Source organism: Fusarium vanettenii (assembly GCF_000151355.1).
Source record: "Fusarium vanettenii 77-13-4 chromosome 3 genomic scaffold NECHAsca_2_chr3_3_0, whole genome shotgun sequence".
In the NCBI taxonomy this organism is placed as follows: domain Eukaryota; kingdom Fungi; phylum Ascomycota; class Sordariomycetes; order Hypocreales; family Nectriaceae; genus Fusarium; species Fusarium vanettenii.
Genome location: NW_003315880.1, coordinates 193,530 through 220,223, shown reverse-complemented (window position 1 = coordinate 220,223; position 26,694 = coordinate 193,530). Strand labels below are relative to the sequence as shown.

The 26,694-nt window shown below is 50.4% G+C and overlaps 10 protein-coding genes across 10 annotated transcripts; 6 read left to right on the top strand and 4 right to left on the bottom strand.

Annotated features, from left to right (window-relative positions):
- Nucleotides 1–258: 258 nt before the first annotated feature.
- On the top strand, nt 259–987 carry NECHADRAFT_77361 (uncharacterized protein; the record flags this gene model as incomplete). The annotated part of the gene is made up of 1 exon (XM_003052837.1): nt 259–987. One exon carries the CDS (start codon nt 259–261, stop codon nt 985–987), a length of 729 nt encoding a protein of 242 aa, XP_003052883.1.
- A 406-nt stretch (nt 988–1,393) lies between these two features.
- NECHADRAFT_77360 (uncharacterized protein) lies at nt 1,394–2,198 on the top strand (the record flags this gene model as incomplete). Its single annotated transcript, XM_003052836.1, has 2 exons — nt 1,394–1,769; nt 1,876–2,198. The coding sequence occupies 2 exons, from the start codon at nt 1,394–1,396 to the stop codon at nt 2,196–2,198; spliced, it is 699 nt and encodes a 232-aa protein (XP_003052882.1).
- An 874-nt stretch (nt 2,199–3,072) lies between these two features.
- On the top strand, nt 3,073–5,530 carry NECHADRAFT_77359 (uncharacterized protein; the record flags this gene model as incomplete). The annotated part of the gene is made up of 6 exons (XM_003052835.1): nt 3,073–3,483; nt 3,535–3,894; nt 3,949–4,293; nt 4,346–4,443; nt 4,491–5,035; nt 5,070–5,530. 6 exons carry the CDS (start codon nt 3,073–3,075, stop codon nt 5,528–5,530), a joined length of 2,220 nt encoding a protein of 739 aa, XP_003052881.1.
- Nucleotides 5,531–5,710: 180 nt separating this feature from the next.
- On the bottom strand, nt 5,711–7,859 carry NECHADRAFT_77358 (uncharacterized protein; the record flags this gene model as incomplete). The annotated part of the gene is made up of 2 exons (XM_003052378.1): nt 5,711–7,479; nt 7,532–7,859. The coding sequence occupies 2 exons, from the start codon at nt 7,857–7,859 to the stop codon at nt 5,711–5,713; spliced, it is 2,097 nt and encodes a 698-aa protein (XP_003052424.1).
- A 399-nt stretch (nt 7,860–8,258) lies between these two features.
- NECHADRAFT_35940 (uncharacterized protein) lies at nt 8,259–9,732 on the top strand (the record flags this gene model as incomplete). Its single annotated transcript, XM_003052834.1, has 2 exons — nt 8,259–9,215; nt 9,262–9,732. The coding sequence occupies 2 exons, from the start codon at nt 8,259–8,261 to the stop codon at nt 9,730–9,732; spliced, it is 1,428 nt and encodes a 475-aa protein (XP_003052880.1).
- A 2,424-nt stretch (nt 9,733–12,156) lies between these two features.
- Nucleotides 12,157–12,847, bottom strand: NECHADRAFT_77356 (uncharacterized protein; the record flags this gene model as incomplete). The annotated part of the gene is made up of 2 exons (XM_003052377.1): nt 12,157–12,747; nt 12,797–12,847. 2 exons carry the CDS (start codon nt 12,845–12,847, stop codon nt 12,157–12,159), a joined length of 642 nt encoding a protein of 213 aa, XP_003052423.1.
- A 996-nt stretch (nt 12,848–13,843) lies between these two features.
- NECHADRAFT_77355 (uncharacterized protein) lies at nt 13,844–15,649 on the top strand (the record flags this gene model as incomplete). Its single annotated transcript, XM_003052833.1, has 2 exons — nt 13,844–13,862; nt 13,911–15,649. 2 exons carry the CDS (start codon nt 13,844–13,846, stop codon nt 15,647–15,649), a joined length of 1,758 nt encoding a protein of 585 aa, XP_003052879.1.
- Nucleotides 15,650–18,718: 3,069 nt separating this feature from the next.
- NECHADRAFT_36035 (uncharacterized protein) lies at nt 18,719–20,077 on the top strand (the record flags this gene model as incomplete). Its single annotated transcript, XM_003052832.1, has 1 exon — nt 18,719–20,077. One exon carries the CDS (start codon nt 18,719–18,721, stop codon nt 20,075–20,077), a length of 1,359 nt encoding a protein of 452 aa, XP_003052878.1.
- Nucleotides 20,078–20,171: 94 nt separating this feature from the next.
- NECHADRAFT_36590 (uncharacterized protein) lies at nt 20,172–21,910 on the bottom strand (the record flags this gene model as incomplete). The annotated part of the gene is made up of 4 exons (XM_003052376.1): nt 20,172–20,369; nt 20,428–20,565; nt 20,618–21,615; nt 21,670–21,910. 4 exons carry the CDS (start codon nt 21,908–21,910, stop codon nt 20,172–20,174), a joined length of 1,575 nt encoding a protein of 524 aa, XP_003052422.1.
- Nucleotides 21,911–22,392: 482 nt separating this feature from the next.
- On the bottom strand, nt 22,393–26,568 carry NECHADRAFT_77352 (uncharacterized protein; the record flags this gene model as incomplete). The annotated part of the gene is made up of 7 exons (XM_003052375.1): nt 22,393–24,634; nt 24,692–25,291; nt 25,347–25,371; nt 25,423–25,596; nt 25,644–25,904; nt 25,960–26,152; nt 26,200–26,568. 7 exons carry the CDS (start codon nt 26,566–26,568, stop codon nt 22,393–22,395), a joined length of 3,864 nt encoding a protein of 1,287 aa, XP_003052421.1.
- Nucleotides 26,569–26,694: the final 126 nt, after the last annotated feature.

Here is a 26,694-nt window from a genome sequence, read left to right as displayed (position 1 = left end):
TGAGCCCAAGGTTCAGAGATTCGAGTGTAAATAGTACGATCCGTATCGGGTCACCTATCGTTTGAGTTTAGCCTCAATATGCCCTACTGATGAGTTGGCATACGTGTCATGATGATAATCGATCGGCTTATCCTCAGCTTGAAGCTTTGTCATCGCCTTAGTCGGTCAGCTTATAAATCCCCCAAACTTCAAGCGCGGGGAAGCTAGGTATAAAGTTGTCGTTGGCATTCATTCCTCTTATCTTGAGACCAAGACAACATGACAATGGCCGATGATAAAATCCCAACCGTAATTAAGCGGCCCCTTCCAAATGCAGTCACTTACGATCTATCAACGACCGGGCAAGTAAAGATCACGCTCCCAGAGTCTTCGACGTGGTCAAGCGGCCTGCATTGGCACGAAACCCACGACGAGTACCTCAAGGTAATCAAGGGTACAATTCGCGTACAGCTCGGGAGTTCGATACAATACATCAGCGCAACCGAAAATGGGCAGCCTGAGATCAAGGTTGCACGCTATGTGTGGCACGAGTGGCAGCGCGCAGGCCCTGATGGAGAAGTGGTGGTAATTGAGAGGACAGAGCCTGACGATAATGAAAAGGCCATCTTCTTTTGGAATCTCAACGGAGTCATCCTGAATGCCCCAAAGCTGTTGAATGACCCTTCATCTTTTATCTCACGGCTACCTCGCAGGGTTCAGGGCCTGGCCCTTGACTTTTGGATCACTCTCAACCTCTTTGTCATTTTCAAGCATCTCGACAATATCCCCGTTTTTTTAAATGTGCCAAACTTTGCCAACGCATCTAACGACACTCTCCTATCCTGGCTACGGGGTTTGGACTGGCTGGTATCTCACGTTGTGTTGTTTCTAGCATCATGGGGAGGGTGGGCGCTTGGAATACAGCCAGTCAATAGGCAGTTTACTCCTGCTGATGTCTACACGAAATGGTGGTCAAAAACAGACAAGGCAGGGACAAAGACGGATTAGAAAGTAACATAATTGTAGAGTTTCATGTTGTTGGTTAATTAGGGTCCTGTTGTCACATGAGGGCCGTTGTGCTCGATTCAGACACGATGACCTCAACGATCTTTGGGCTCAGTTAGCCCATCGAGGACCGGGCTGCAAATATAATAAAGAACAGATTTTCAACACATGATGAAAGTAACAGCATTTCGGGCCAAGGGGTTAGTGGTGTGACTGACGGCTTAGGTGCTGCGCTTTGGACGGCTTCTCAGGTACGACTTGACCACGTTTTACCCTTGAATGCGGATTAATCAGCTACTAGAACATCAAACGTGTATCCTTCCACCAAGGATATAAATACCGTTATGGCGCCTGGGACCCCAACACTCGAGATGGACTTGTGCCAGCTACTCGACCACCTTATTACGGCATGGTCTTGGTCTCAAAGACCATCGGCAAAGAGAAAAAGGTCTCGATCCTCCCTCTACACTTGAAAGAGGACTTGCATAGTGCGTATACGATCTATGCTAACGGAGCCTTGAAACGCATCGTTGTTATCAACTTCAAGGAGGTTCAGGCCGGCGCGACACATCGTCCGGACGATAGGCCGTACCCATTTCGTCTCGCAAGGTCGCTTCGAGAAGCTACGGTAGAGAGGCTTGAAGGACCAGGGAGCGACTCCTCAAAAAACATTACTTTTGGGGGCACCACGTTTGCCTATGAGAGTTCCCGAGGGAGGCCCGTTAAGTTATCAACAACTGAGGCACATAACGAAATCTCCATCAAGCAGGGGTTATTGAAGATCAGTGTGCCTGCTTCATCAGCAGTTCTGATCAGCCTATCCTAGTAGAGCTAGTATTAGTAGATATTAAGAAAAAGCTTTTTACCTACCTACTTCATGGGGCTTTTTAGTATCACGGCGCGCATTTAGGACGCATGGTGGGAAGTTTTCCAACTTGGACTGCTTCATCCAGGCCAATAATCATGAGGCTCGTCTGATGGATGTAAGATGCACCAAAGCTTATAGGGTGATCAGGGAAATCTTTGATGAAATGGACAGCAGTCTATATCCAGACTTGTTATCACGGCTCACAGAGGCCGTAGACTTCCTGAGGGATGTGTCCAGAGCTATAGGCCACTACCCTGATCTGCCTGGTGAGTTGGAAGATTTTGCTCAACAGCTACAAGCCAAATTGCCATCAGGGAATGGTTGGGAGGATGATGAGGCGGGCTAGAACCTCAGTCTTTCATTAAAAGACGTTTTTCCTTGCCAGTGTGGCTGTGGGAGGCTAGACTCAGGTAGACGGATATATTCATGGCAAATAAATCAGTCGAGTATCCGTATATCCGTAGCCAGATGTCGCGTGGCTGACCTGCGGGAAAAGAAAGCAGCTATCTGATTATCACAAAATGAAGAAGGCGAATTGTGATATCACGGCTGGACGCGACGTGACGACGAACTATTGCTCTTGGCCCCCATCGCTTTCCCTAAAGCGTGCACGCACCGAAGCCACCTATCCAATTATATCATCTCAGGTGAGCCACGGGGCGAACCAGCCCCAGCGGAACCGGGGTCAAAGGGACGGGCCGTGCAGTAGTTCGTCTAGATTCAGGTGGGACTATCCGCTGAGGAAACCATGTGGTGGCGGTTACGCGACAGCGGCATTCGTCAGCCAGTTCTAGAACGGGCCTGACCTCCATTGCTATCAGGGCTAGAAACAGAAGCTGAAAATGCGCAGCCTGCTAGTCTGTCAATTCCGCTGAGCGGGGTTGGATCTAGAGCGGCTCTAGTTCCAATGGTGGCTGGCTGGCGAGCTACTAGACTTGTAAAATGTGAAACATTTGGCCCAATTCGCCAATGTTTCCCACATCGGTCACGATATGGCCTTTACGAGTGGCTATGGTGTGGTGTTGATTGTCTTGGATCCCGGTCTTGGTCTTTGAGGCCATAGCGATCCATTCAGAAGAAGAAGCCGAATCTCGGAGCCGCGCGTTAGGTATCGTACTGGTCTAGAACGGTGTAAAGGCACCTGTTCGACCTCTATAGAGACAAATCCAGATAACATCTCCCATCACTTTTCCCATCTCGCAACTTGAACTCTGATCAACATGGCGGAGTCTGAGGTGCACGAGACCTACCCCATCACCGGCATTCCGGTCAAGAATGTCGAGACCAAGACCAAGCACATCCCCTATGCCCCTGGCACGCCCATCCGTCGTGAGATCAACGAGCTCTTCCCCTCTGAAGACCCTGTCATCAGGAAGCAATGGACGCTGTTCATCTTGGGCTTGGAAAAGTTCAAGAAGCTGCCTGTGAATGAACGGGAGTCGTACTTCCAGGTCGCCGGTATTCATGGCTACCCCGAGACTTCTTGGGACGGAGCTCCTGATCCGCCAAAGGACCCTGTCTGGGATCCCCCCGAGTCGCAGCCCGATGGTGCGAATCCGTACGGCGGATACTGCCATCACAACACCATTGCGTTCCCTACCTGGCATAGGCCCTACATGCTGCTCTATGAGGTTCGTAGTCGTCATCCTGAAGATCCGTTCATTTGCTAATCATTGGCCCAGCAAATCATCTGGGAAAACATGAAGAAGATCATCACAGAGGACTGGAAGCTCGTTGGAGAGCAAGAGAAAGAGTGGATGGCCGCGGCCAACTCTTGGAGACTTCCATACTGGGATTGGGCTCAGAGACAGACCTACGAAGGCTACGAGAACTCGTTCAGTCTCCCGTATGCTTGCATCCTGGATCACGTCCCAATCTACCCTCCCAGTGGTGACACGGCACGTCCGAACCCTTTGGTAAGCTTCGTCAACCCTGAGAAGGATGCCAAGGGGAATTCTCTTCCATTTGGAGAGATGCCTCCAGGTAAGGAGAAGTGGAACATCAACGAAAATGCCACCGAGCCAGATAGTCCCCCGTTGCCTGTAAGTTTTCCCCGTCAATGTTTGTTTGATAGCACTGCTAAATAAGTAATGTAGTGGAACAAATGCAGTGGCACAAGCCGCTACGGAGTTTTCAATGACGACAAAGGAGGCTACAGAGGCCTTGCTGGTGTCAACAACTACAACACGGCAAACCTCACCATCAACGCCATGTCGGACACGACGAACTGGTACAATCCCTACAGGAGTGATGACCCCGACAAGGTAGCCAAGTTCAAGTCCAAGCCTCCTGGAACTCTTGCCGATTCCATCAACCGCTTATTCTCGGACGAGTACAATGACACTTGGGGGAGCTTTTCTAGCACCAAGTGGTGGGCAGAGAGTGCTCGGACGTTCACGACTGGGTATCTATCTCTGGAGTACATCCACAACAATGTCCATGTAAGTACCGCATTGACTATGCGACTGTTACTCGTAATACTGACTTTTGAAGAATGTGACTGGCGGCGGTGATCTCAAGGAGTACGGTCTTGGCCACATGTCGGACGTGCCAGTTGCCGCGTTTGACCCCATCTTCTGGCTCCATCATTGGTAAGTCGTCAAATCAACATGCATCGCCTTTTCTGACCTGGTTATAGCAACATCGACCGACTGTTGTCCATGTGGCAAGCTTTGAACTGGAACAAGTGGTGGGACACTGAGGAACCACCAGCTCCAGACATGAAAGACAGGATGGGGAGGCCGATGAAGAATCTCCCGGATCCTACGCCCTGTGATCCTCTTCTTCCCTTCCACAATGTCAAGACCGACAAGCCTGATGAACAGCCCGACAAAGGGTTCTGGACGTCTGAGGGAGTTCGTGACTGGACAAAGCTCGGCTATACATACGACATCCTGACTCCGGCCCCAATCGCCCTCGACGAGAACGGGGCCCTCAACGAGGAGGTCTACACGGCTGAGTTGCTAGCCAAGATCAACAGCACTTACACCAGCACCGGCGAGTACTACAGAAAGCTTTACGAAGATGAGAAGATTCCGAATGAAGAGTTTTTCGGGCCTCACAATACCAAGGTCCACCAATGGAACGACTATATCATCAACGTCATCTACGACCGCTACGCTCTCAACGGCTCTTCGTACATCATTGAGTTCTGGCTCGGTGGTCGGCATGGAGATCGAGAGAGTGCGTTCCACGATGCGGAAAACTTGGTCGGTAGTATTTACTGCCTTGCTGGCATGTCTCCCTCGTCTGACATCAAGCCCGGAGGTTGTGCCAACTGCGGTTCTCAGAGGGACAACAAGAGTGCTCTCGAGGGGTCAGGTGGCTCTCACGATCCCACTTATCACTCAGGCTCTGAACAAGGATTTCCAGCATCTCGATACTGTGAGAGGACATGATGTTGTTAAGTATCTCGAGAACCACTTGCATTGGCGATTTGTCCCGATCGGCGGTGGACCTGAGAGACCGGCCAGCGACTTCCCCGACACTGTCATCTCAGTCCTCAGGGGAACGGGCAAGTATGTTGGAAAGTCAACGAGCAAGAAGGATCTGCCGCCCAAGTACGCCAATTATACGCTGCAGTACGCCCCCACGGAAAAGAAGCCTGCTGGATTGGCCAGCGACGACGCGGTGCTGGGTAAGGACCACGAGAAGGAGCTCGACTTTAGAACGTTTTAGTCGTGTTCGCTCTACTAGATCTGGAGCGACCTCTTTCAGTTGCTTGGTATCTATGCTAGTCAGCGGTACGACCATGCTAGCCATGAGTTGTGCTGAACATTGAACAATAAAGTGTGTTTTAATCACGTTGAATCTGAGCCTGTATTGAAAACCCCAGCCCTAGTTCTCAATTGGCCTTCCTTAGATGATGTCTACTGTCCGATGAGAAGATAGTTTTCTGAATTGTTTCAGAAACTCATCGCGAACTGCGACATGTCCCGACTTTTGCTTTTCCCCCAAGGCGATCCAGGCCGTACTTGGTAGAAACCCTCCTGTCACGTCTGTACACATAATGCCCACTCGTTCATACTTCGTTTCCGCCCCATCCACGGGTCTGACTATGAGGAACGAGCGCATCCAATCTGGGCCTTCATAAGCTGATTCCAGCTTCTCGTAACTGAGTAAGTGTAGCAGTAGAGCCGTTTTACCATCCAAATTGTTCAGATGGTCTCTGCTAGTGATGTCCCACTGAAAGGGATAACAAATGTCTGGTGTTGAGTGGCCGGAAGATGTAGCGTTTTGCGGATCGAGGGAGAAACCGAAAACCTCCTCGTTAGGATCCTGACCCTCCCTACAATGCAGAGTAATAGGAGCAACTGGCCCACAGAACTCCAGCACTGCCTCTTCGAGCTTGCCAGAAAGAGATGGATTGCTCGGAACGCATTGCTTCATCCTGACTTGAGCTTCATTCACAAACAGCATGTTCTCGTGACCGGCCCAACCCCAAGGACCTTTCATAAAGTACGCTTCGATGAAGGAATAGGATACCTTGCCCTGAATAGATGCCCAAGACCACGAAGGCGTGTCTTTCAATGTCCTGGGTTGCCCAAAGTCTTGAGTGGCCCAGCAGAGCCAAAAGAGCAGCTCTCCCTCCCATAGACCAGCAAGATATCTCCCAGGTTGCTGAGACTGTCTCATCAAGGTTGCAATTCCGGAGAGAGCTGGAAGCTGATCACTGATGTGAGTAAAACTCAGACTGGTCAAGTTCTCGATCTGCTCAAGCCAGAGAAACATGATCTTGTCGACCAAGAGTTTTCCTTCGGTGATGGCGAGAGCTTGGTTTGAAGTCTCGGCTCCTGAGGGGTTCATCTTGAGGGCAGCTTTGCCGCCGCCGCATTGGCAATTAACTTCTTCATGGCATTCCCAGTGAACCTCTCTTGGTCCGAAGTGGAGGAATCGTCGGGATAGTATTCGTTCCTGGTAGACCCAACCTCTTGACAAGAGCGGAAACCGGTCCACGATTTTGGTGCGATCCTCCAAGGCGTCGTGAAGATGGGCGAGGGGTCTGCGTGCCCCCACATGAAACTCGGTCTGAGTTTTGGGATCAAATCCATCGATTTCGATAGCAGTTTCAACGAGAGGGGTCGCATGGTATAAACCTCCAGCCCCATCGCTTGAGGCTGTCGCAGCGATAGTGAACTCGCTGTTGCAATAGTATGAAGCCATCTTGACAGCTTCAGCCGACCAATCTTCGGCACTGTTCTGAATGATACACAAGGAGTCAATCCAGATGCTTTCGACACCCATTAGACCGGCAAAGATGATGGCCTCTTGGAACGTCTTGGATAGTTCAGCCCAAGGAATTTCGTTCTTGTAATCATCAATGTTGGTGGTCTTTGTTGTGATGATGGGATTCTTGCCCCAGCAGTGACTCAGGGTGATGTATTGTCCCGTTTCTCCGTTGGCTGTTTCATGGAGTTTAATCTTTGGGGGACTGAGAGGATCGGCGGTGTTGCTGTGAGACATGATTCGAACGACTCGTGATGGGAGAGTTCCAGCATACTGAACAGCACATTTAGGGTGGTTGTTGCGACAGCTGTTTAGCCATATGTGGGCTTGCTGGATGGCACTTTCGAGGTCGAACTTGAAGTGATCGGCAGCTCCAACTTCATCCCAGGGACAATAATCATCTATGAACCAAGTCAACTTCTCATTCTCGTCATATAGTAGAATATGTGTTACCTCGACGAGAGAATAGTTCAATGAACCTATTCGTTCTGGAAACGGCTCGGATATCCTCTCCAGGATGGAACAGGTCCCAGCGCATCGGTCCTTCAAACCCATGAAAAGCGAGCCTGTACTCTTCGGGATTCTCAAATACATAAGGGTAGCAATGCTGCAATACCCTTAGCAGGATGCCACATGTAGCACAGCCTTCTGAAGCTGTTTGCGCTATTTTGTCGGGGTAACTGAAGAAAACGTCGAATGGGCTGCTCTGAAGCTGGCCCCAGTCGAAATCTCCACAGTTGGGGCAGCCCATGCGGCGGCGTAGCCTTCTGCGTGAGGTCATGACGATTATTGATGTTGTAAGGGAAGACTTTTTTCAGGCCAGAGATGTCGACTCGTTTTTCTTTTAATGCACTATCACGCTTAGCATAAATGGGCCATCTTGTCTACCTGCAAGTTGCAGGGAATCGTCAGCTGCCCAGCCTCAAACTGCCCAATTAGATATGAAGCACAGCCGCTCTGCTGTCAGCTTTCTTGGAAGGATTGCGGGGTAAATGGCGTTCTCAGACTCGTACGTTCGCATATTAGACCGACACTATCTTGACTTTATTGAAGTTGATAGTGTCAAGTTGACTGGAAGACGAGCCAATATAACTACGCAAGTTGCTTCAGGCGTGAGGCAAAGCACGAGACTTGTTTGAATATTGCATTGAACACGGGCTATTGACTGTGACAGACTAGAATGGACCTCTCAAACTCGAGACTTTGCATCTTTTGTCGATGTCTAGAGCCCAAGGATCAGCCATGTCCCTCGCTTAAGAACGAGCAGTCGATCACGACCTTCGCTACTCGTCCTCTGGAAAAGACCCTTCCATGGACCAGGAAAGATGAAGATCTTTTAGAGAAACTTCGGCAGAGCCCTAGCTCGCTCTGCAAGCGCTGCTCCGACTTTGACATCCTGAGAGCCTTCAACGAAGCGAGGCCACTGGACCAGAGGCAACGAGCTGACCTTCACGGAGATAAACATACCGGGTACTTTGAGATTCAAGAAAGGTACAGGCTGCGATTGGGCCTTCTCTCGGCGTTTGTCGTCACTCCAACCTGTCCGCTATGTCGACTTATCTATCGTCTCATCCCTCGACCACCACCGGACCACGATATGGAGGTTCTCAGTCTTACGCCGTTTCGGTGGTATATTCGACAAGACCACTGGGAGACTGTTCCGGAGAGCAGGAGAGATAAGTTCGCCGTGTGGCTGGGGCTCTTGTCTCCGGAAGTTGCGGGACCTTCCGGACGCAGCTTTTTCACCAGCGGCCAAAATCTCAGAACCGCGATGATGACGGGGGAAGCCATCGCTCTGGCGCCCATTGAACATATGCCGGCTGAAGAGACTTATACTGCGAGGAAGATCAATGGGATGATTGACTTTGATCACATTCAAAAGGGCTTGGAACATTGCCAAAAGAATCATCCCGAGGCATGTCAAGCCAAGTTTGACAAGGGTCTGCTTGCTACACGCATGATCGATGTCTCGACTCGAAAGGTGGTCAACTGTCCGGACCAATGCGACTATTTAGCCCTGAGCTACGTATGGGGTGGCGTGCACCCTCAAGATGGCGCTTTGGAAGCAGGAACGCTTCCTCAAACGATCGAAGATGCCATCACTTTGACAAAGGGATTGGGAAAGCAATATCTATGGGTATGAGATTCCCGCTCCTCATCTCTTTGCTCGCTAACCGTTGCAGGTTGACGCTCTTTGCATAGATCAAACTCTTAATCCGACGCCCGAACAAGCTGCTGAAAAGGCCAAGCAACTCGGACTGATGCATCTCATCTATTACTGCGCAAGCATCACAATTTTTGCCGTTGCTGGTCCACGGTCTGACTATGGCATTCCCGGTGTATCGCGCCCCCGCGTACCTTCTACGGAGGAAGTCATTGATGGACACACCATTTTGACTGTTCCGCCTCAGATCATGGCGGAGGTCAAGAACTCTGTTTGGCAGAGTCGCGCATGGACTTGGCAGGAAGATGCACTTTCTACCCGAAAGTTGTTTCTCACAGAGACGCAGTATCAGTTGCAGTGTAATGAAACACTGGGCTGCAGCTTTCACTCTGAAGCATGTGATTCAGTGCCTGATCTTACATGGACGCACATATCAGGTGGGAAGGTCAAGGCCGGATATGTGGAGGTAAGTAAAGATCAGATGCTTTAAGCCTGGTGGAACTAATGATATATGTAGGTCGATAATACCGATTTTCTCGACAGGGCTGATTCCATCTTTGAGTCAATCCTTTCCAGTTACACACCTCGATCTCTGACCAACGATGACGACTCTCTGAGCGCTTTCCAAGGCGCCCTTACGCGGTTCGGCTTGGCAGCTTACCCGAAAGGCTTTGAGTGGGGCATGCCACTGAAGCAATTTCCCCAGTCACTTGCTTGGATACACGATTTCACTGTCAAGCCGAAGCGGCGAGCAAATTTCCCAAGCTGGAGTTGGGCAGGTTGGGGTGGAAGCGTGCATTATCCGGTTGGTCTAATCGCGGAGGAGACTGCCCAAGTCGACCTGGTCCCACGAATGATTGGAGTGAATGGCAAGGAAGTGACTCTTGAGGGCTGGGTGGTGACACTTGACATTCGAACCGAACCTTTTAGCGAGCTTGTGGTACCTGGGAGTGACACGGCAGTTGGATGTATAACGGAGCGAAACTTTAAGCACAACAACACCATTCCAACAGGGAGGTACACGTGTTTGGTCGCGGCAAGGGTAAAGAAGGAAACTTTGCGAAATGGGCTGCAAAACCAGCAGGTGTTTCTGGTGATTCTCCGCGGAGAGGAAGGATCGGCAGTCTACAAGCGACAGACCGTCATTACAGTGAGCAGGTTGGCCGTGGAGGGCAAAGATTTCATGGAATTTAGTCCCGAGCTTAGCACAGTCACACTGAAGTAGGGTATTAGTCAAAAAGAAACACACAGCGCAGTGATTTTCCAAATTTCCATTCCACAGATCAAAGTTGGCGCCGCGAACTCCACCTAAGGTTCTGTTGAGGCGGCTGGTAGAGAAGAATTGGGAAAGTCGTCAGCTTATGGCTTGCACTGTCTCGGGCCAAGCTCGGACACGGGATACAAAAGGATGTTGTGCTACCCCAGTATTATGTTGTTATTTCACTCATTTCTTTTTATAGAGTAGTGATGATGGCCAACGACGAGCGTGAGAGATTGGATTTAGGTCCTCATCCCTGTGAAGAGCTCTTTTCTTACAGTGACAAGATAGCTGATCGTCATCTTACATGAGTACTCGGGGCCATCTTCGGGGAATTGTATCCAATCATGATCTCCAGGGTTCAGTTTGTTGCGGAACTAGATGTTGATCATTCACAGGACAGGACCGCCAAGACCGGTCCACGTAATGCGAGGGAAGGGCGAGATAGGATGTCCATTATCTGCCAAATGACGAGGTGAATGGTCACCAAGATGAGAAAAGGGACTTGGCCAATGAAAATATGAAATAGGGTGTAGTACCAGCATTTCCGCAGTGGTTGTGCATGATAAGATAAAGCTTTTACAACATTGACCCAGCCTATCTTTCGGCAGAATGGGGGAGTTACTTTTAATCCTTACCATGGATAAGATTCTACGCAGCGTAATGGCGGGCGCACATGAGCTGAGATGGGTCAGTTGCCGCGCTGTAGTGGACTCTGGAGATATATGTCTGTTTGAGGGAGGTAAGCTTACATGAAGAGTTGTGATCGGCATCAGCCGGGGTAGTGGGGGCAATGATTTGATGGAGTTGAGCAAGTGTTTTCATGTCAGTGATCTCGGATCAGAAGAAGGGAGATTCTGGCTGTCTAGCTCAAGGGAAAATCTATTTAACAGCTTTACTCCCCCTAGCTATTCTGCTCTCATCTGCACAAACAAGCCTGACAAGCCCCCTTGAAAACATCCCCATTCTACGTCTTTGCCCCCTCTGAAATCACAATGAAGTTCATCAACGCTATTATCTTTACCCTGGCTGCCGCTACTGCCAATGCCTGTGAGGAGAGTATCTGCGCCGATGCCACACTTCAGATCGAGATTGAGTGTCCAGAGTGCATCACAGGACCATGCCACCTTTACAGCTGCCCCGAGTCCATTTTTTCGGTAAGTTTCTAACTTCGTTCTGGGTTGGTTAGTACGGTTGCTAACACTATATAGTATATCTGTGGCGAGGACAAGACAAAGTGCGAGCTGATTTCTTAAGCTGGTACCTAGGGCAAGGGAGAACCGTGAGCCCCATGTTCTCTAGTGAGGGAGCCGTAGGTGTAGAGAATGGAGGAGAATATCAGCATACTCCTGGATTATCGCCATCTAGGGCTTCGGACTTCTTCATTTGATGGGATCTTTGAATGAGGAAGGAGGACTCCTAGGATCAACCTTTATTGTCGTTCATTACATCATGGCCATGATGAGTTTATTCAAATTGAGCAAGATCAGTTGTTAGACCTTTCTACGTGCATCATTTCTTTAGACGTCACGATCATTCACTTCACGATACTACGAGATATCTGGTTCTATGCTTGTAGAATGCTAAACAACGCTTTTTATTGTGACGCTCTTTTTATCAGAGTAGGAGCTGCTATATCGATAACAATGGCTGGTCTCAAATCTTCAGCTCGCCAAAGGCGTTCTTGAAAGCAGGCTGCTCGGAAAGCGCCTTGAGGTATCGGACAGTCTCGGGCACCTTGCTTCGCTTTTCCTCGTCAAACAGGAAGCTGAGAGAGAAGGACAAAGCACCGAAAACCATGATATCAGCGAGAGTGACCTGCTCACCGACGAGGTACTCCTTGCCGCCAGCAAGAGCAGTCTCCACCCGCTGGACTCCCTTCTCAAACTGAGAGACCATCAAGCCGAAAGTACCCTCCTCTTGGGGAATATACTTGTAAACAGTGACGCCAGCGACAAAGTTCATGGGGACAGCAATGTGGGCCTCGCAAAAGGCAACCCACTCGTTGATCTTGGCCTTGGTGCGGATGTCGGCGCCGTTGAGCTGGTCGGCGGCGGGACCGCTCTCAGCGATGAACCGGCAGATGGCGATGTTCTCGGCGAGGCAGAAGCCGTCAGGGGTCTCGAGGGCGGGGACCTTGCCCTGGGGGAACTTGGCGAGGAACTCGGGCTCCCTGTTGGTCACGCCCATCTTGAAGCTCTCAACGTCAACGACCTCGAGGCCATTGAGCTCAGCAGCGACCTTGGCCTAGGTGAAGTGTTAGTTGTTAATGTTGCCATAGAGTTGATTTACTTACGCGCTGCACCCGGTAGTTTCCAGGGTAAGTGTAGATCTTGGCGAAAACCATTGTGAAGATTGTTGACTGTGTTGGTGATAGTGCGGGCTGCAGATGGAACTGGGTCATCGGTGTGTACCTCAATGAAAGGCGTCGGGCCGTCGGGGGAGCAGCCCTTCTATAGGGCGAGCCCTCCGGTGAATACGGACTGTTGAATTGCCGACTGCCGAGTCATGCATAAAGGGGAAGAAGGCGGTGTGAGCGGGTTTCTGCGTCATATTCTCCATTATTTCGCATGAAGATTTAGCGACGAGCCAGTGGTTTTTCGTCCTTCGTAACACGATGTTTGAGGCCGGTGGGATGATATCCAGAATAGATGATGCTTAATAATACTATGGAGCCCTGTGGAAGAGGCCTGAAAGATCCATTCTGGAAATGCTTGCGAGTAAGGAGGTTGGTTGAGCCGAGGCATCTTGACCGAGATCTGTTCTCGCCAGATTTGATGCAAGGCAGTGAGTGTTTTAGTTGTGTGTGACAATTGTATGCAACTCAACCCAGTCGGGTCTTTTGCGCTTAGCCCTACAATCGGCGAGAGAGTGGGATGCGAGTCTAGGGTGTATGAGCATGCATCTTACCATTCGTGTTGCGGAGGACGTGATATCTTATCACCCATATCTAATCGTACTTAGAGTCGTCGAGACTACTCCGTAGCGCATTTACATTTCACTACCTTTCGCCCCCAACACGCTGTGGATCATTAGTCGGAGGCCGCATCAACTCAGCCTTGGACCAAAGTACTAAAGGAATCTCAGCCGCGGGGAAAATTAGAAACACGGCTGTGAGAACACTGCTAACACAGCCAAGTTGAGGAGCTAGTAAACGGCGGTGCATCAAAGCGCCGGCGCGATCACGTCGGCGGCGAGAATAGTTTCGTTTGGCGTTTGCATTTGGTCTCATAAGGATGCCGTGCCCAGGATTAATCTGCACTTTCTTTTCTCGCGTCTTCGAATTTGTCTTTACTCTGATGAATGCGCGTAATTGTACACAACCACAAAACCAGGCTTCACCATGGGCTCTCACATTCTAGGTATGTGAATTGCATCCTTTTCTCGTCCATGGAGCTAACATCTTTCAGACCTCTCAAATGTCAACATCGCTCTCCTACGGCTCCTTCCGGGGAAGCCCGGTGACGAGATTGTATGCGACGTTAGGACGGTGCCTTTAAAGAGTGATCCGGTATACGAAACACTCTCATACGTATGGGGTGATCAGTCAAATACTCGCCAAATCACATGCGATGGATCACCAAGAGTCATTACCGAAAGTCTTCACCTTGCGCTCTCACGATTGCGTCTGCGCGACAAGCCAAGGACAATGTGGATTGATCAACTTTGCATCGACCAAACCAATGACGTCGAAAAGTCTCTCCAAGTCAGCGTCATGCGTGATATCTACAGAAAAGCATCGCGCGGCCTGATCTGGCTGGGCGAGCTTCCGACCGAAGAGCAGACAGGCTTCCCAGAAACTCATGTAGCCCTCGTTTTCCAGTGCTTGACGGAAATGATCACCGATTTGCCCAACGCCGGGTCGTCGGCCGAGGGGGTGCGGGCACGGGATCTCGGCGAAGTCATCCTTGCACTTATGGGCTCTCAATGGGCGAAATGGCAAGGCGTCAAATGGTGGCAACGCATCTGGACAATTCAAGAAGCAAAGCTACCGAAAGAATCCGACCTCATGTGGGGAGGCTACACTCTATCCTTTGACATCTTGAAGAGAGTCGCCGTTGGCCTGGTTATGGTTGACTCGGGCGTGGGCCAACGGTTTGAACAATGCTTTGCTCTTGGTCCGCTGTCCAACGAGTTCTGTATCCCACTTATGAACCTTCAGATCAACGACCCGGCGCCGATATTAGGACCGCTGTACCGCTGGCGTTCTCGCGATGCGACGAATCCTTTGGACAAGACCTATGCGTTGATGGGGTTGCTTCCAGAGGGCGCTTTCAAGAGCGTGCCCTTTTGCGACTATACCATTTCCGAGACTGAGTTGTATACTCGAGTGACTTTCGACCTCATCCGACATCATCAAGGCTTTCTCCCAGTATGTGGCCGTCGCGGTGAGCCTCGAATGACTCCTGGGCTGCCGTCTTGGGTCGTTGACTGGACATTCGCCGATGATCCGACACAAAGAACAACAGATTACTTTGGTCATTGTTGGAGATACAATTTTTTCAAATGCTCAGGTGGAAAGTATGTTGAGCCTGAAATGACGCCGGATGGCACTGGCCTGGTTCTTCAGGGCGCCCAGGTGGACAGGATTGCGGTGCTCGGGTCTGTCAATTATCTCCTTGACTACCGACAACTCAGCACTGGGGAATACGACGAACACACTCTACACACCATCAGTTTATGGTCCTCGGTATTCTACGACTGGCTAGGGGACCGGTCGATAGACGAGCCGTACATCGGTAACAAAGACATGACATGTCTTGAAGCCATCTGCCGCGTCCTAATTGGCGACCTCGTCTACAATGGCTCCGAACCAGATCATCAGGCGTCGGAAGAAGATGTAGCGAGAGTTCAGAACTATGCCCGCGGCTGTTGGGATCCTCAAATTGCTGAGAGTGCACGGGATATGGCGAGGAGTCAGGCATTCTTCATTACAGAGTCTGGGTACTTTGGTATTGGACCTCCAGATGCAAATATTGGTGATGAGGTTTGGGTGTTGCTGTGCGGCAAGGTTCCACATGTCATACGAAGAAGTAGTGAGAAAAGCTTGGAGTTTGAGTATGTCGGGGATGCATATGTCCAGGGCATAATGGAGGGGGAGGTTATAACCAAGTCGACCACGGTTATTGAAGAGATCACACTTAGATAGATGGAAGCATACACACCTAAAAATATCTCAAGTATATGAAGAGGTATTTAGATGTAATGTTAATTGGAGCTTTGTGAAGAAATGAAAGATGGCCGTTGCCGTGTTGCAATATTTACAGGAAACACATTTGCCATTGTTCCACCCCATAGCTTCAGACTCTCTGGTGCAGAGTCTACTATCTCGCTCTGATCAACATCGCCATTGCGCAGAGCCGATAGAGCGACAAGTCTGGGTGAAGGAGGTTACATCATGATCCGTCGGGATACGTTCGCGTCAGATTGGTTCGTAGTCTTTGATCGACCAGCCCCCCAGCAGCCAATTGCCAAGCACGAGTATCAACTTTAGTGCTTCTTGCACTCGCGCTCAATGTGGTGCCATCTCTCTCCCTTGGGGCAGCGGCACTTCTTGTGGTGCTCATGGTACTCCTTGCCCTTGTCGTGGCAGACGCAAGACTTGGTTGCGCCGCTCCAGGAGGCGTGTTTGCCGCAGTGGTGGAAGAGGCTGCGAGCTTCGACATCTTGGTTGTCGGCTTCAGGGTTGGGGAGGGCGCTGACCGAGTTCATGGCGACGAGGGCGCCGACGAAGAAACGGGTGAAAAGCATGTTGATGGAGGTTTGTTTGGGTTGTTTGATGTGTTGAGTTGAGGTTCGAGTGATTGAAGTTGTAAGTTGGTTCAGAAACAAATCCATTCCGCCGTCAATTACGCTCCCTTTTATACACATCTCCATCTCGAATGCCTTCAGTTCTGAAGTGAGTTTCCGTCTCGGCAGTCAGCGTTGGTGCAGCCACTCAGCGCCGGCAAACTCGGCTGGTCGGCAGCTACGCTTACAGCTTACAGGTGGTCATATCCAAAGGCACGACCCGGCCGTAATATTCGGATACGAGATGTTATTCGGTAAACCGGCAAGCTAGTTGTCTCTAACCTGGGGGTTTGGAGGTGTCAACCACTTCATGGGTTGGAGGCCGCCAAGTGTCAAATATTGCTGCGTTACGGTCCAGCAAATGAGAGTCTTCTTCGAGCGTGGCACCGGCAGTTACAGGATACAGGACAACAGAGTTCAGGTCGGCTGCTATTGTTAGCTGTCGTCAAAATAAGCCGAAAGACTTCGGCTGGTCGGCATGCGGCCTCCCCCGCGTTGCCTCGAACCTTGAAGTCCGGTCCATACAGAGTTCGAGTGCCCCCTTTTATTTCGTCATAGGTTTTTACAGCCCGTCAGGCACGCATAGTCCCGTTGTCAGAACTAACAAAGTGACGCGCGTCCACTTCACGCCACTTCAGGTCGTTTGTCTTTAATCATGGGCGTCACTCGTCGGGTAAACGGCCTCGACGGCCTGCTCCGCCGAAACTTTGTTGGCCGTTTCCGCAACTACTTGTTATGTGCTCGTAAATTTCCCTCATTAATTGAGAAAGAGAAGGGGCAGTGTCAGATGGCGACCTGTATGAAGGCTGTAAGAAATGACCAGATTCACAGCTCTTCACTGACGTATCCAAAGGGGGAGCAAGAATTGAATGAACCCAGTCCCTCCATCACACGCAGTTACTCTTCAGTGCCTGCCGGAAGTTGTGGCATACTCCACCGTGAATTGCGAATAGGTAGAGAGAAAGCCATTTGCTGGTGACTTATCTCTTGGAGGCTCTTGCACAAAATGATGACAACGTAGGTGTAGAACTGCATGTCCTTTCAAGATAGACCTCCAGTAGTTCCTAAAATGTTTCCCTTTGGTTCTGGGAGGCTATCTATCTCTATGGGAGCTGTGTGTTTTATACTTGTGACTTTTTTCTCGATATACGCTGGGTGTTTGGGAACTTTCAGCCAAGAACTCCCATCTCCAATAGCATCTCAAAACCCGTACTCGGAGGGATCTGCTGCCAAATCACCTTCGTCACTGCGTCAACCTCTTTTATTTTCTTGAACTAGGTAGTGCAACTGTTACATTGTTCCTATGGGTCGTTCAACAATACGCACTACACTACATTCCACCCAATAAACTTGATTTCAAACTACCTAACGTGTCCCACGATGCTACAGGGCGCCCAGAAGATTTTGGTGACTTCACTAAACTGATATAGTTGAGCTCGAAATCCCGCCGCTGACCGGTCAAGTCCGGAGCAAGTTCAGATAGTAAAGGCATTTTATCAGCGAGTTTCGGACCTCACCGCATGCTGCGCAATAGCGACTGTCACGTCATAAGTCGAGGAGGAGGAGGAGGGGTAGCTCGTTTCCTGGAGCGATGATCATGCCGTCTAGGGTGGCATCCCGAGGATCCTAATCCCTGCACCATACAAGCTTATTCAAGGTAAGATTATCTAGACACTGCAAACGCCATGCGGAATTTGGGCTGCGGTTGATGATTGTACGCAGAAGGGAGCGAAGTCGGAGACAACTATTACACAGACAGCTTGAGTCTGTCTGGCATGACCGAGAGATATCTTGCTCCCGCCGAACAGTTGAAAGATTGTCGGATTCTGTCTCTCCACTTCCTTATCTTTGCGAGGTCCACTCAACGGAGCAAGCCCCGAGCACGGGAGTGAGCCCGTTACAAGATGCAACGCTTGTGGAGAGCTTGTGAGCGATAAACTACTTCCCCGGCCTTCGCGAGAGCAATAAGGTGACTTGCACTCCGGACAAGCATGGCCACTAACTTGGGTCAAACCCCACTTCGGACTACCCCGGCCTAGTCAACGGACGGCTTGCATGTTCGGCAATGGAAATACGTCGGCGGTTCGATATCATCGACATGTTTACATACCCTATTAGGCAGGTTGATATAAATCGTGAGGGGAGCGCGGTCTCGGGGTATAGTTCTGGTTCCCTTGGGTCGGTCAACTTTTCGCCAAGACAAGATGATCAAGAGTCCGAAAGCATGACTCGCATTATTGATAAGTGAATGTCGGAACTGGCATTGATTGGAGGCGAGGTAATCATCAATTTATATAAAAGCCGGAGCCTCCCCATTGGCGGTTGGCTACTTGAGCTCGACCTGTCCTTCGCTAGAGCCTCTTTTCTCTCGGAGTTGAACCTGCTCTACTGAAAACTGCTATCTTAGCTGGACTCTGACTTCACAAAAATGGTTCGCATAGAACAGGCTAAAGGCCTCTTGGCCGCTGCTGTCAGCCTAGCATCAATCACCCCAGCTCTCGCCGTCCCCCAGAGCTCTCTACAGCCCCGCCAAAAGAAGAATGAGAAAAGTCCTTACTTCGAAACCGTCTCTGACTATGTCGACTCTATCGAAGAGGACATGTGGTCCATCAACAAGGAGATTCACGACAACCCAGAGCTCGGTTACAAGGAGTTTAAAGCTCACAAGCTTCTGACAACGTTCATGAAGAAGCAGAAGGGATGGAACGTGACCGATACCGTCGGCGGTATTGATACTGCATTTATGGCTGTTTTCGAGGGCAGTGGTGATGGCCCAGTTGTCAGCTTCAACGCCGAATATGATGCTCTCGAGGGCCTAGGCCATGCTTGTGGCCACAACCTTATCGCTACGGCCTCACTCTCTGGAGCTTTGGCCACCGCCGAGATTATGCGCAAGGAGAAGCTAGCCGGCAAGGTTATCCTCTTCGGCACGCCAGCTGAGGAGTCACTCGGCGGCAAGGTCAAGATGCTGGAGGCTGGTGTTTTCGAGGACGCCAAGATTGACATTTCGCTCATCTCGCACCCCGGAAATGGCGCCGACACCCCGTACATGCTTACAATGTCGACGGATCGCTTTGATGTTGAGTTCATTGGAAAGGAGTCCCATGCAGCGGCGGCGCCTTGGCAGGGTATCAATGCGCAGGATGGCTTACTGCTGGCCAACAGCGCTCTCTCCTACTTGCGACAGGAGATGCGTCCTACGGATCGTGTCCATGGCATCATCGCGTCAGGAGGCAGCCGCATCAATGTCATCCCCGCTCTGTCGTCGGCCAGCTATCAGATCCGCTCTGCTGATGACGAGCAACTTGAAGAACTTACTGATCGCGTTGTCAACTGCTTCAAAGCCGGTGCTCTCGGCTCGGGAGCCAAGCTGAACCTCACGATGCGGCCATACGGCTACGCCAACATGAACAACAACGATGGTCTTGCTGCATCCTACACTCGGTGGTTCGAGGAGCTCGGTGGTGACTTGCCCGACGCGGACATCGACAAGACTCGCCAGCCCGGTGGCTCAACCGACCAGGGAAACATTAGTCACGACTTCCCTGCCATCAGTCCCCAGTTCCAGATCACTTTTGCCAACGGTACCGTGCCTAAGGGTGGCCCTCACACGGAGGACTTTGAAGAGGCAGCTATCAGCAAGCCCGCGTTTGAGAAGGCGCTCATGGTGGGCAAGAGTCTCGCGGGTGTTGCTGTGGATGTTTTGACGGTTGATGGGTTGTTGGATGAGATTAAGGCTGAGTTTAAGAAGTCGAAGCCTTCCAAGTTGAGGAGACGCGATTATTAAAGGGAATGGCAGAAGAATTGGACGTTGAGTAGAATAAGCGAACGAGTAGAGATGAATGATGAGATGACAATTTTGATAACCTAATGTACGTTACTCATGCCTTAGCTCTCACCGAAACTCGAAAGTTGGTTGGCTTGAGAAAGAAGTAGTTCTTGGTAGTCCACTGATGTTCAGGCCCGGAGATGTCTTCACAAAGCGTGAAATCAAAGTTCTTCACCAACCGTGGAACCAACTTGGACATCTGAAGTGCTGCAATGTGGCGTCCGATGCAGGTTCGAGCTCCGGCTCCAAACTACAAAAGCCAGCTGTCAGCACTAAATGGATTGGTAGAAAGAAGAAGGCCCACGTACCGATATCAAGTTTTTGTTCATGGCACTAAGCTGTTCCGAGTCACTCGTGAGCCAACGCTCGGGCTTGAACTCGTGTGCGTCTTCTCCAAAGACAGCTTTGTTACGGTGATAGACCCAGTTGTTGAATCCTACACAAGTCTACATATTCTGTCAGCTTATCAACTGAACTTGAATGTGTGAGGCAACTTACACCTCCGGGGAAATAATGGCCGCAAATCTCTGCACCTCCTTGGGGAACAACTCTTTCCATAGGTAATGCCACGGCGGTATGCAATCTCAAGGCTTCTTTTATCACAGCCTGGAGGTATGGCATTTTCTGACTTTGCGTCCACGAAATGGTTCGACCGTCAAAATCTTCGTGGTCAAATTCCTCAATCTCTTGTCGAAGCCGTTGGAGTACCTGAGGGTTCTTGAGCAAATGATAGAGAATACCTGAAAGACTTGTCGCAGTCGTGTCTGAACCGGCCACAATGTTAGATGCGCACCCTGCAAGGACATGGTACATGGTGAATTTGCCCGGGTCCTCTACATGTTTGCCAAAGAACTTGGATAGAAAGTCCAAAGGCACTTTCTTTGCTTCGGCATCTTCAGCGGTGACAACATGCGGTCGATCTTGATGCTCAATGACCCTCTCTTTGGTAAAGTTCATCAAGTACGTCCGACCAGTACCTTCCTTCCCAGCTAGCCAGTTTCGAATCGGAAAAGCCAACTTGTGGAGGAAGCTGTAGACGCCAGCGACCACGAAATAGACCATCTCGTTGTCGATGGTCTTGATGATGCTTCCTACATCCTCGCCTCGCTCCAAGAACCCAAGACGCTTTGAGTAAGTAATGAGACCAATGACATCAAATGCAAAGCACTGGAACCAATAGCCCATGTCAGCTTGGACGCCAGCATCAGCAAGCTCAGAGAGTCGGAGTGAGAAGAGGTCAGCGCATTGATTGACGTAGGCTTCATAAGTAACAAGTGAGGACATAGAGTAGGTGCTCTGGTAAAGTCGACGGTGCTTTGCGTGGCGTTGAATATCTTCATCAGCGAAGAGGGTCCATTTCTCGGGGTCTGGAGGCGCAGCTGGGCGATAAGAAGGGGACTTGGGGAATAGATGTGCGGCGCTTGGTCCGTAGATGGCTTTCAAAGCGTCGGGATGGGAGAAGGAGTAGCGGTTAGGACCAAGACGAACAATTGGGCCTGGGATACTGTTAGACCTTTCAGCTAGTGGCAATGGAGATTTCTTGTCGTTACCATATCGCTGATGTAGCTCGAGATTTTCCTGCTCGAATTGGCCTCGGTAAAGTCTCCAGAGATACCAAAGGTCCGTGAAACGGGACAAGAATGGTCCTGGTATGGCTCTCACAGGTGAAAGCCCGGCACGGAGCAGTGTAAAGAGGATAGCGAAGATAGTCAAGGCGAGAATTGCGCCCAGCCAGATTGGAAACCCGCTGATAGAGGATAGACTGCTAAAGATATCCCGGCCTGCCGTCATGTCTTTGGAAGAAGGCATTCCCTTGCCTTGGACAGTGGAAAGATATTTCGCGCACCCTCACCAACGATCAAGTTGTCGTCAATGTGGGGGATTGGCATGGAGTTGGATGAAATCATCGGGTTTGAAGGTGGGGGAGAAAAACCAGCCAGTAGCGTGAGGCTTTTTTGCAAGCCACGGACTCGTCTGATACCAAGAAACAGTAATAACCATCATAACATGCCTTGCAGTTGACTCGCTTGAAGGATTTGACAAGTCTTTTGATGATTTAGCACTCAAAACGTTGGTTCTAATTAATCAATCTTCCCAAGTGTTGAACCGATCATCAACTCTCATACACAGCAACATCCACGCCCTCCTGAAGGAACACATGCCAGCTCATCAACGTCAACTCCCCCCCCCGAGGACCATGTCTCTTCATCACCAGGTTCACACACAATGGAATCCTTGTCAACCTCGGTGTCCGAAGAGGGTTTTTCTCGAATTCACTGCTTCAAAGGCGCCAGTTTCAACGACCCGTTGTCAGGGGTGAGATATAGTCCTGGATCCAGTGTTGCCACGGCCTGCTGGTTATGCTTGGGGCACAACTTGTACCGTTGGTCAGCGAACAAAAGCCGCGTGTCCGTGGGCTCAGGCCAGGATTGTTTCCACCGGCATTGCTGACAGCTCAACGCGTCCAGGGTCATTTGGAAGAAAGGATCGTCACTCCCTGCCCAATTGAATTGAAGGTCTGAAGCCGCGTCGACCACGGCAGCGGCGAATTTCCAATTGTCGGCCCTGACTGATTCTTCGATGAGATGACTCACTTGTTCTTCCCTATCCCACCTGGCAACTATCGCTTCGAAAAACATTGACAAAATGTTCTTGATGGTGTCGAACGGCCAGTCAAACACGGCTGCTTGGGACAGTGCTTGATGGAGATTAATAATGTCTAGTTGTTCAAGCTGGCCTGCCTCTTCGGATCTGAATAGATCAACGCATTGTTCGAATAAGAGCTTTGCGCTGTCACTCGAGGCGTTCCGTAAAGCAGTGCAGAGACCGCCCAACGCTAGTTTCTCCATCTCTCCACGGTGTATAGCGATGTCGAAGAATGGGGATCCATCCAATTTCAAGGCGTTGGGTTGGAAGAATGACACTAAAAAACGGAGGCTGTCCATGTCATTTTGTTCTGCCGCAACGTCAACAAGGGACATGTTATTGCTTGTCCGCGCAGTGAGAGGTTTGCTAGATCCATGCAATAAGCCTGGAAGATGAGAAACGTTTGCTTTGGTGAGGGCGCACAACGCCACAAAGGCAAAGTCTTGAATACGCATAACATCTCCCGCGATGTAGCCCGTCGGTATCAACTTGCAGAAATCCAGAAATCTATTCGTAGAGCATTGCCTGTGCTGGTCGTCGTCGATAACTCCCTCGGAGGCGGAGGCGGGCCAGTGCGAAACCCCAGCGGCGATGCAAAGTACAATAATATGGACCAGATCATAATGAGATAGATGCTTTTGCAGTCGAGCGAAGCAGTGATTTGAGCAATCTGAGTGCTTCCCTTCCAGTGCCAGGAACAACGTGAGCCACTTGGTTACGGGAGAACTTGGGCGCTGTTTTATAAATGTCATGAAAGCGCGGCAGGCCAGGCTCTCACGATGGTTTCGAATAGCGTAGACGGCCAGGAAAGGGAGGCTACCAATGGGTGTGAGGTCGCTCATCGGTTCCGGCGTTAACTGGGCTTGCAAATGTCTCTCCGTTTCATAAGGCATGAAGAAGCATCCTGGGGGAACGAAAGATCCAGGTGGACCGCGCGGTTGCAGGTGATTATAGTCACGCGTTGTGATCGACTCCCGCCAACACAAGTCTTTCCAAGGCAGGTTTCCCCCTTGACGAGGGCTCTTGAGAAGCCGGCCAACGAGATGCCACATGTTGTTCTCGGCTCGGTTAGGATCACGGATAGAAGCATGAACAAGGCGAGTCCTGTGCCGAAACCAGTTGTCGTCGGCGTATTCGAGAAAAGCATACTCAATCCCTCTCGAAGCCGGAGGCGCATGGCGAACACTCCCAGGAGTCGAGTAGATTGCAATATCACCTGCCGAAGGCTTGACTGAACGTGCGCTAGACTTGACTATACGGCTTGTCCAGCGGCCGATTCGGGCACCCATACTTCCACCAACCGCTGTTCGGACTATCTGCTCGCTCAAGCCTTCCATGGCGACTGTGACAACTGGGGGAGGCTCGGCCTTTTCGCTGTCAATGAGTGCTGTTTTCAGGTTCTCGAGATTTAGATATGTGATGCAGACCTCGCCAGCATGCTGATCAAACTCTTCAAGATCAACGTGAAAATCTTTCAGGTCGCCGGATTCGGGCTGGAGAAGGTATTCCCGAATGGAGTGATGACTGAAATGGACTGTGTGATCCGTCTCTTCAACACACACCAGATTCTCACACCAGACGGTAATACGGTCCATACCGCTGACCAGGTCATCTGGATGCAAGTTGCGCTGGCCAACCTCGACGGAGAGAGCTTCCTGAAGTTGGGTCAAGGTTAATGGCTGAGAAGCAGTTGCTGTCCATCCAAATATCTTGCTAGCAATAGTTTGGTTACGCCGTTTCGTGATTCGACTCAACGCACGATCAAATGTTGCCGGAAGGTCTGTTGGGATCTCTTGAAGCGCTTTTCTGATCTCCTTGTCGTTTGTGCCAGAACAAATGTCTTCAATAGCCAGGAATGCCCATAGGAACCTGTTAGGAGGGTTTGATTAGAATCTGACAAGTGACTAGCAGAGAATTCACACTTACATTCCTTCTTCCTTGGATGCAATTGCATCGAGAATTTCATCAATGATGGCTTCATCTCTCACAACCAACTCGCCTCTAAGCCGCTTTGCGACAATGATGTCTTCGGCAAAGGCAACAATGTCGGCGCTTGTATTAGAAGTGCCAGTAATTAGCCTTTCCACAGAACCAAATGACCTCCCGATGTCTTGTTTTGTCGTTTCCCGACTCGAGATCAGGATTTTTATTCGCTGTGGTCCTGAACAAGTGTCAAGGAGACGAGATAAGAAGTTGTACAGTAGCAGCTGTTGTTCGGACTCGCACTCATCCACACCATCAAGAAGAATAAACCAGTCCTGTGCGAATTTGGAAGCCGCTTGGTACAGCTCCACCAGAGTATCGAGGGAGAAAAAGTTGTCTTGGGCTTTTTGAAGGCAGCTAGTGATCTCGGATGCGAGAGTTTGGTTCATCGTTTCCATAGGAGCCACGGATAGCAATTGTTGAATCAGTGAGCGGATTATAGTGTCTGAAGCTAAAGTTGTCGTGTTGTCGAATCTGGAGAAGAAGAATGAGATGAACTGATTGGGTTGTCTGATCTGGCACAAGTGTTCAACGATCGAAGACCTTTGACGCAAAGTTAGCAACAGCGCGGTCAAGGGAAGAAACGGGTCGCACTCACGCCAATATTGTCTTTCCAGATCCAACTAAAAGATTCATTAGTCATAAAGGCACGTGTGAGCGTGGGCCTGGCTTACTTTTGCCTGTGACATGAAGAACTGTTGGTCCATCACCCGTGAGCCAGTTCTGAAATTGGTCGGTGTTGAATGCCCACTCCGCCGTTCCGAGATGTCGCTTGTTACGCGCATTGTTGAATGCGGATGTATAGTTATGCGACGACAGGTCCTTTAGAAGCCGACGTCGACGTTGTTCTTGCACCATTAGCTGCGTGTTTTGAAACAAGGCATTGAGAACCTACCTGCAGTCCCTCGTATTCCCTGGTCACCAATGAGTCTCATTTCTGACCTAGCCTTTGTCAACAAGGAAGAGATGCGACCGTGACTCTCCTCTGACTTCTGCCGTGCTTTTGCTTGCAACTGGTGCTCCTCGCTGTCACTTTGGGCTTTCGCGAGTTGGATATCATCCCGAACAATCTCGGCCTTGGACTTGATGTCGTCAACATAACCTCGGATTTCACTTTGGAAGGATTGAGTAATAGCCATCCATGCTTGCGATTTCACTGCTAGGCAGTTAGCAAGGGATACAGGACTAGAGCTCGGCAGGAAATAGCTTACTTGGTCGGCGTGTCACTAGGACGATCTTTTCGCAGCAATTGACGACGGAAGAGTGAAACGCGCAGATGGATGTTTTGAGTCTGGGGGAGTCTTTGAAGATGACTTGGTACTCGGCAAACCTAGAACACAATGTCCCAAAGCCAGACAAGAGCTCGACAAAGGACTGGAAGTAGGATGTGAAGTTGGCGAGTAACTGTTGAGTCTCAGTAGCGATTCAAAATACCTTGGTTGGATACGTACCCGGAAGGTGAGCTTAACAGACCCCCAGACCAGTGCCGCTATCTCAGGATTGGACTGGATGTAGGTATCAACGATGGGAGTGAACTGCTCAATCGTCTGCAGGAATGATGCCAGCCTTGAAGCGACACTTTTGCCTCTACGCTTTGGATCGAACCTATCGAGGCTTGCTGTAAACATGATGATGGATTGCGCATCGTGGGGCTCGGTTTTTAGCTGTTGCAGATTCTTTCGGTCATCGTCGGTCAAGATCGCGTGGAACCTAGCAATGGTGTTCTCTAGGTCCTTGACGGCTGCCGTCTGGTCCGCCCGACGAGAGGCACGCTGCGACAAGACGACATCTTGTGAACTGGGGGCGTTCAGGAAGCTCATCTCTCGGGCATTCCCGCGCTAGCGACGAGGGGAGTGGAGAAGCTTCGGAGACCGATCATCAACGGCCCAGTTCCCTCGGTACCCGTTGAAAGGTAACTTGCGCCCCGGCCTTTCGTGCAAGAGTTT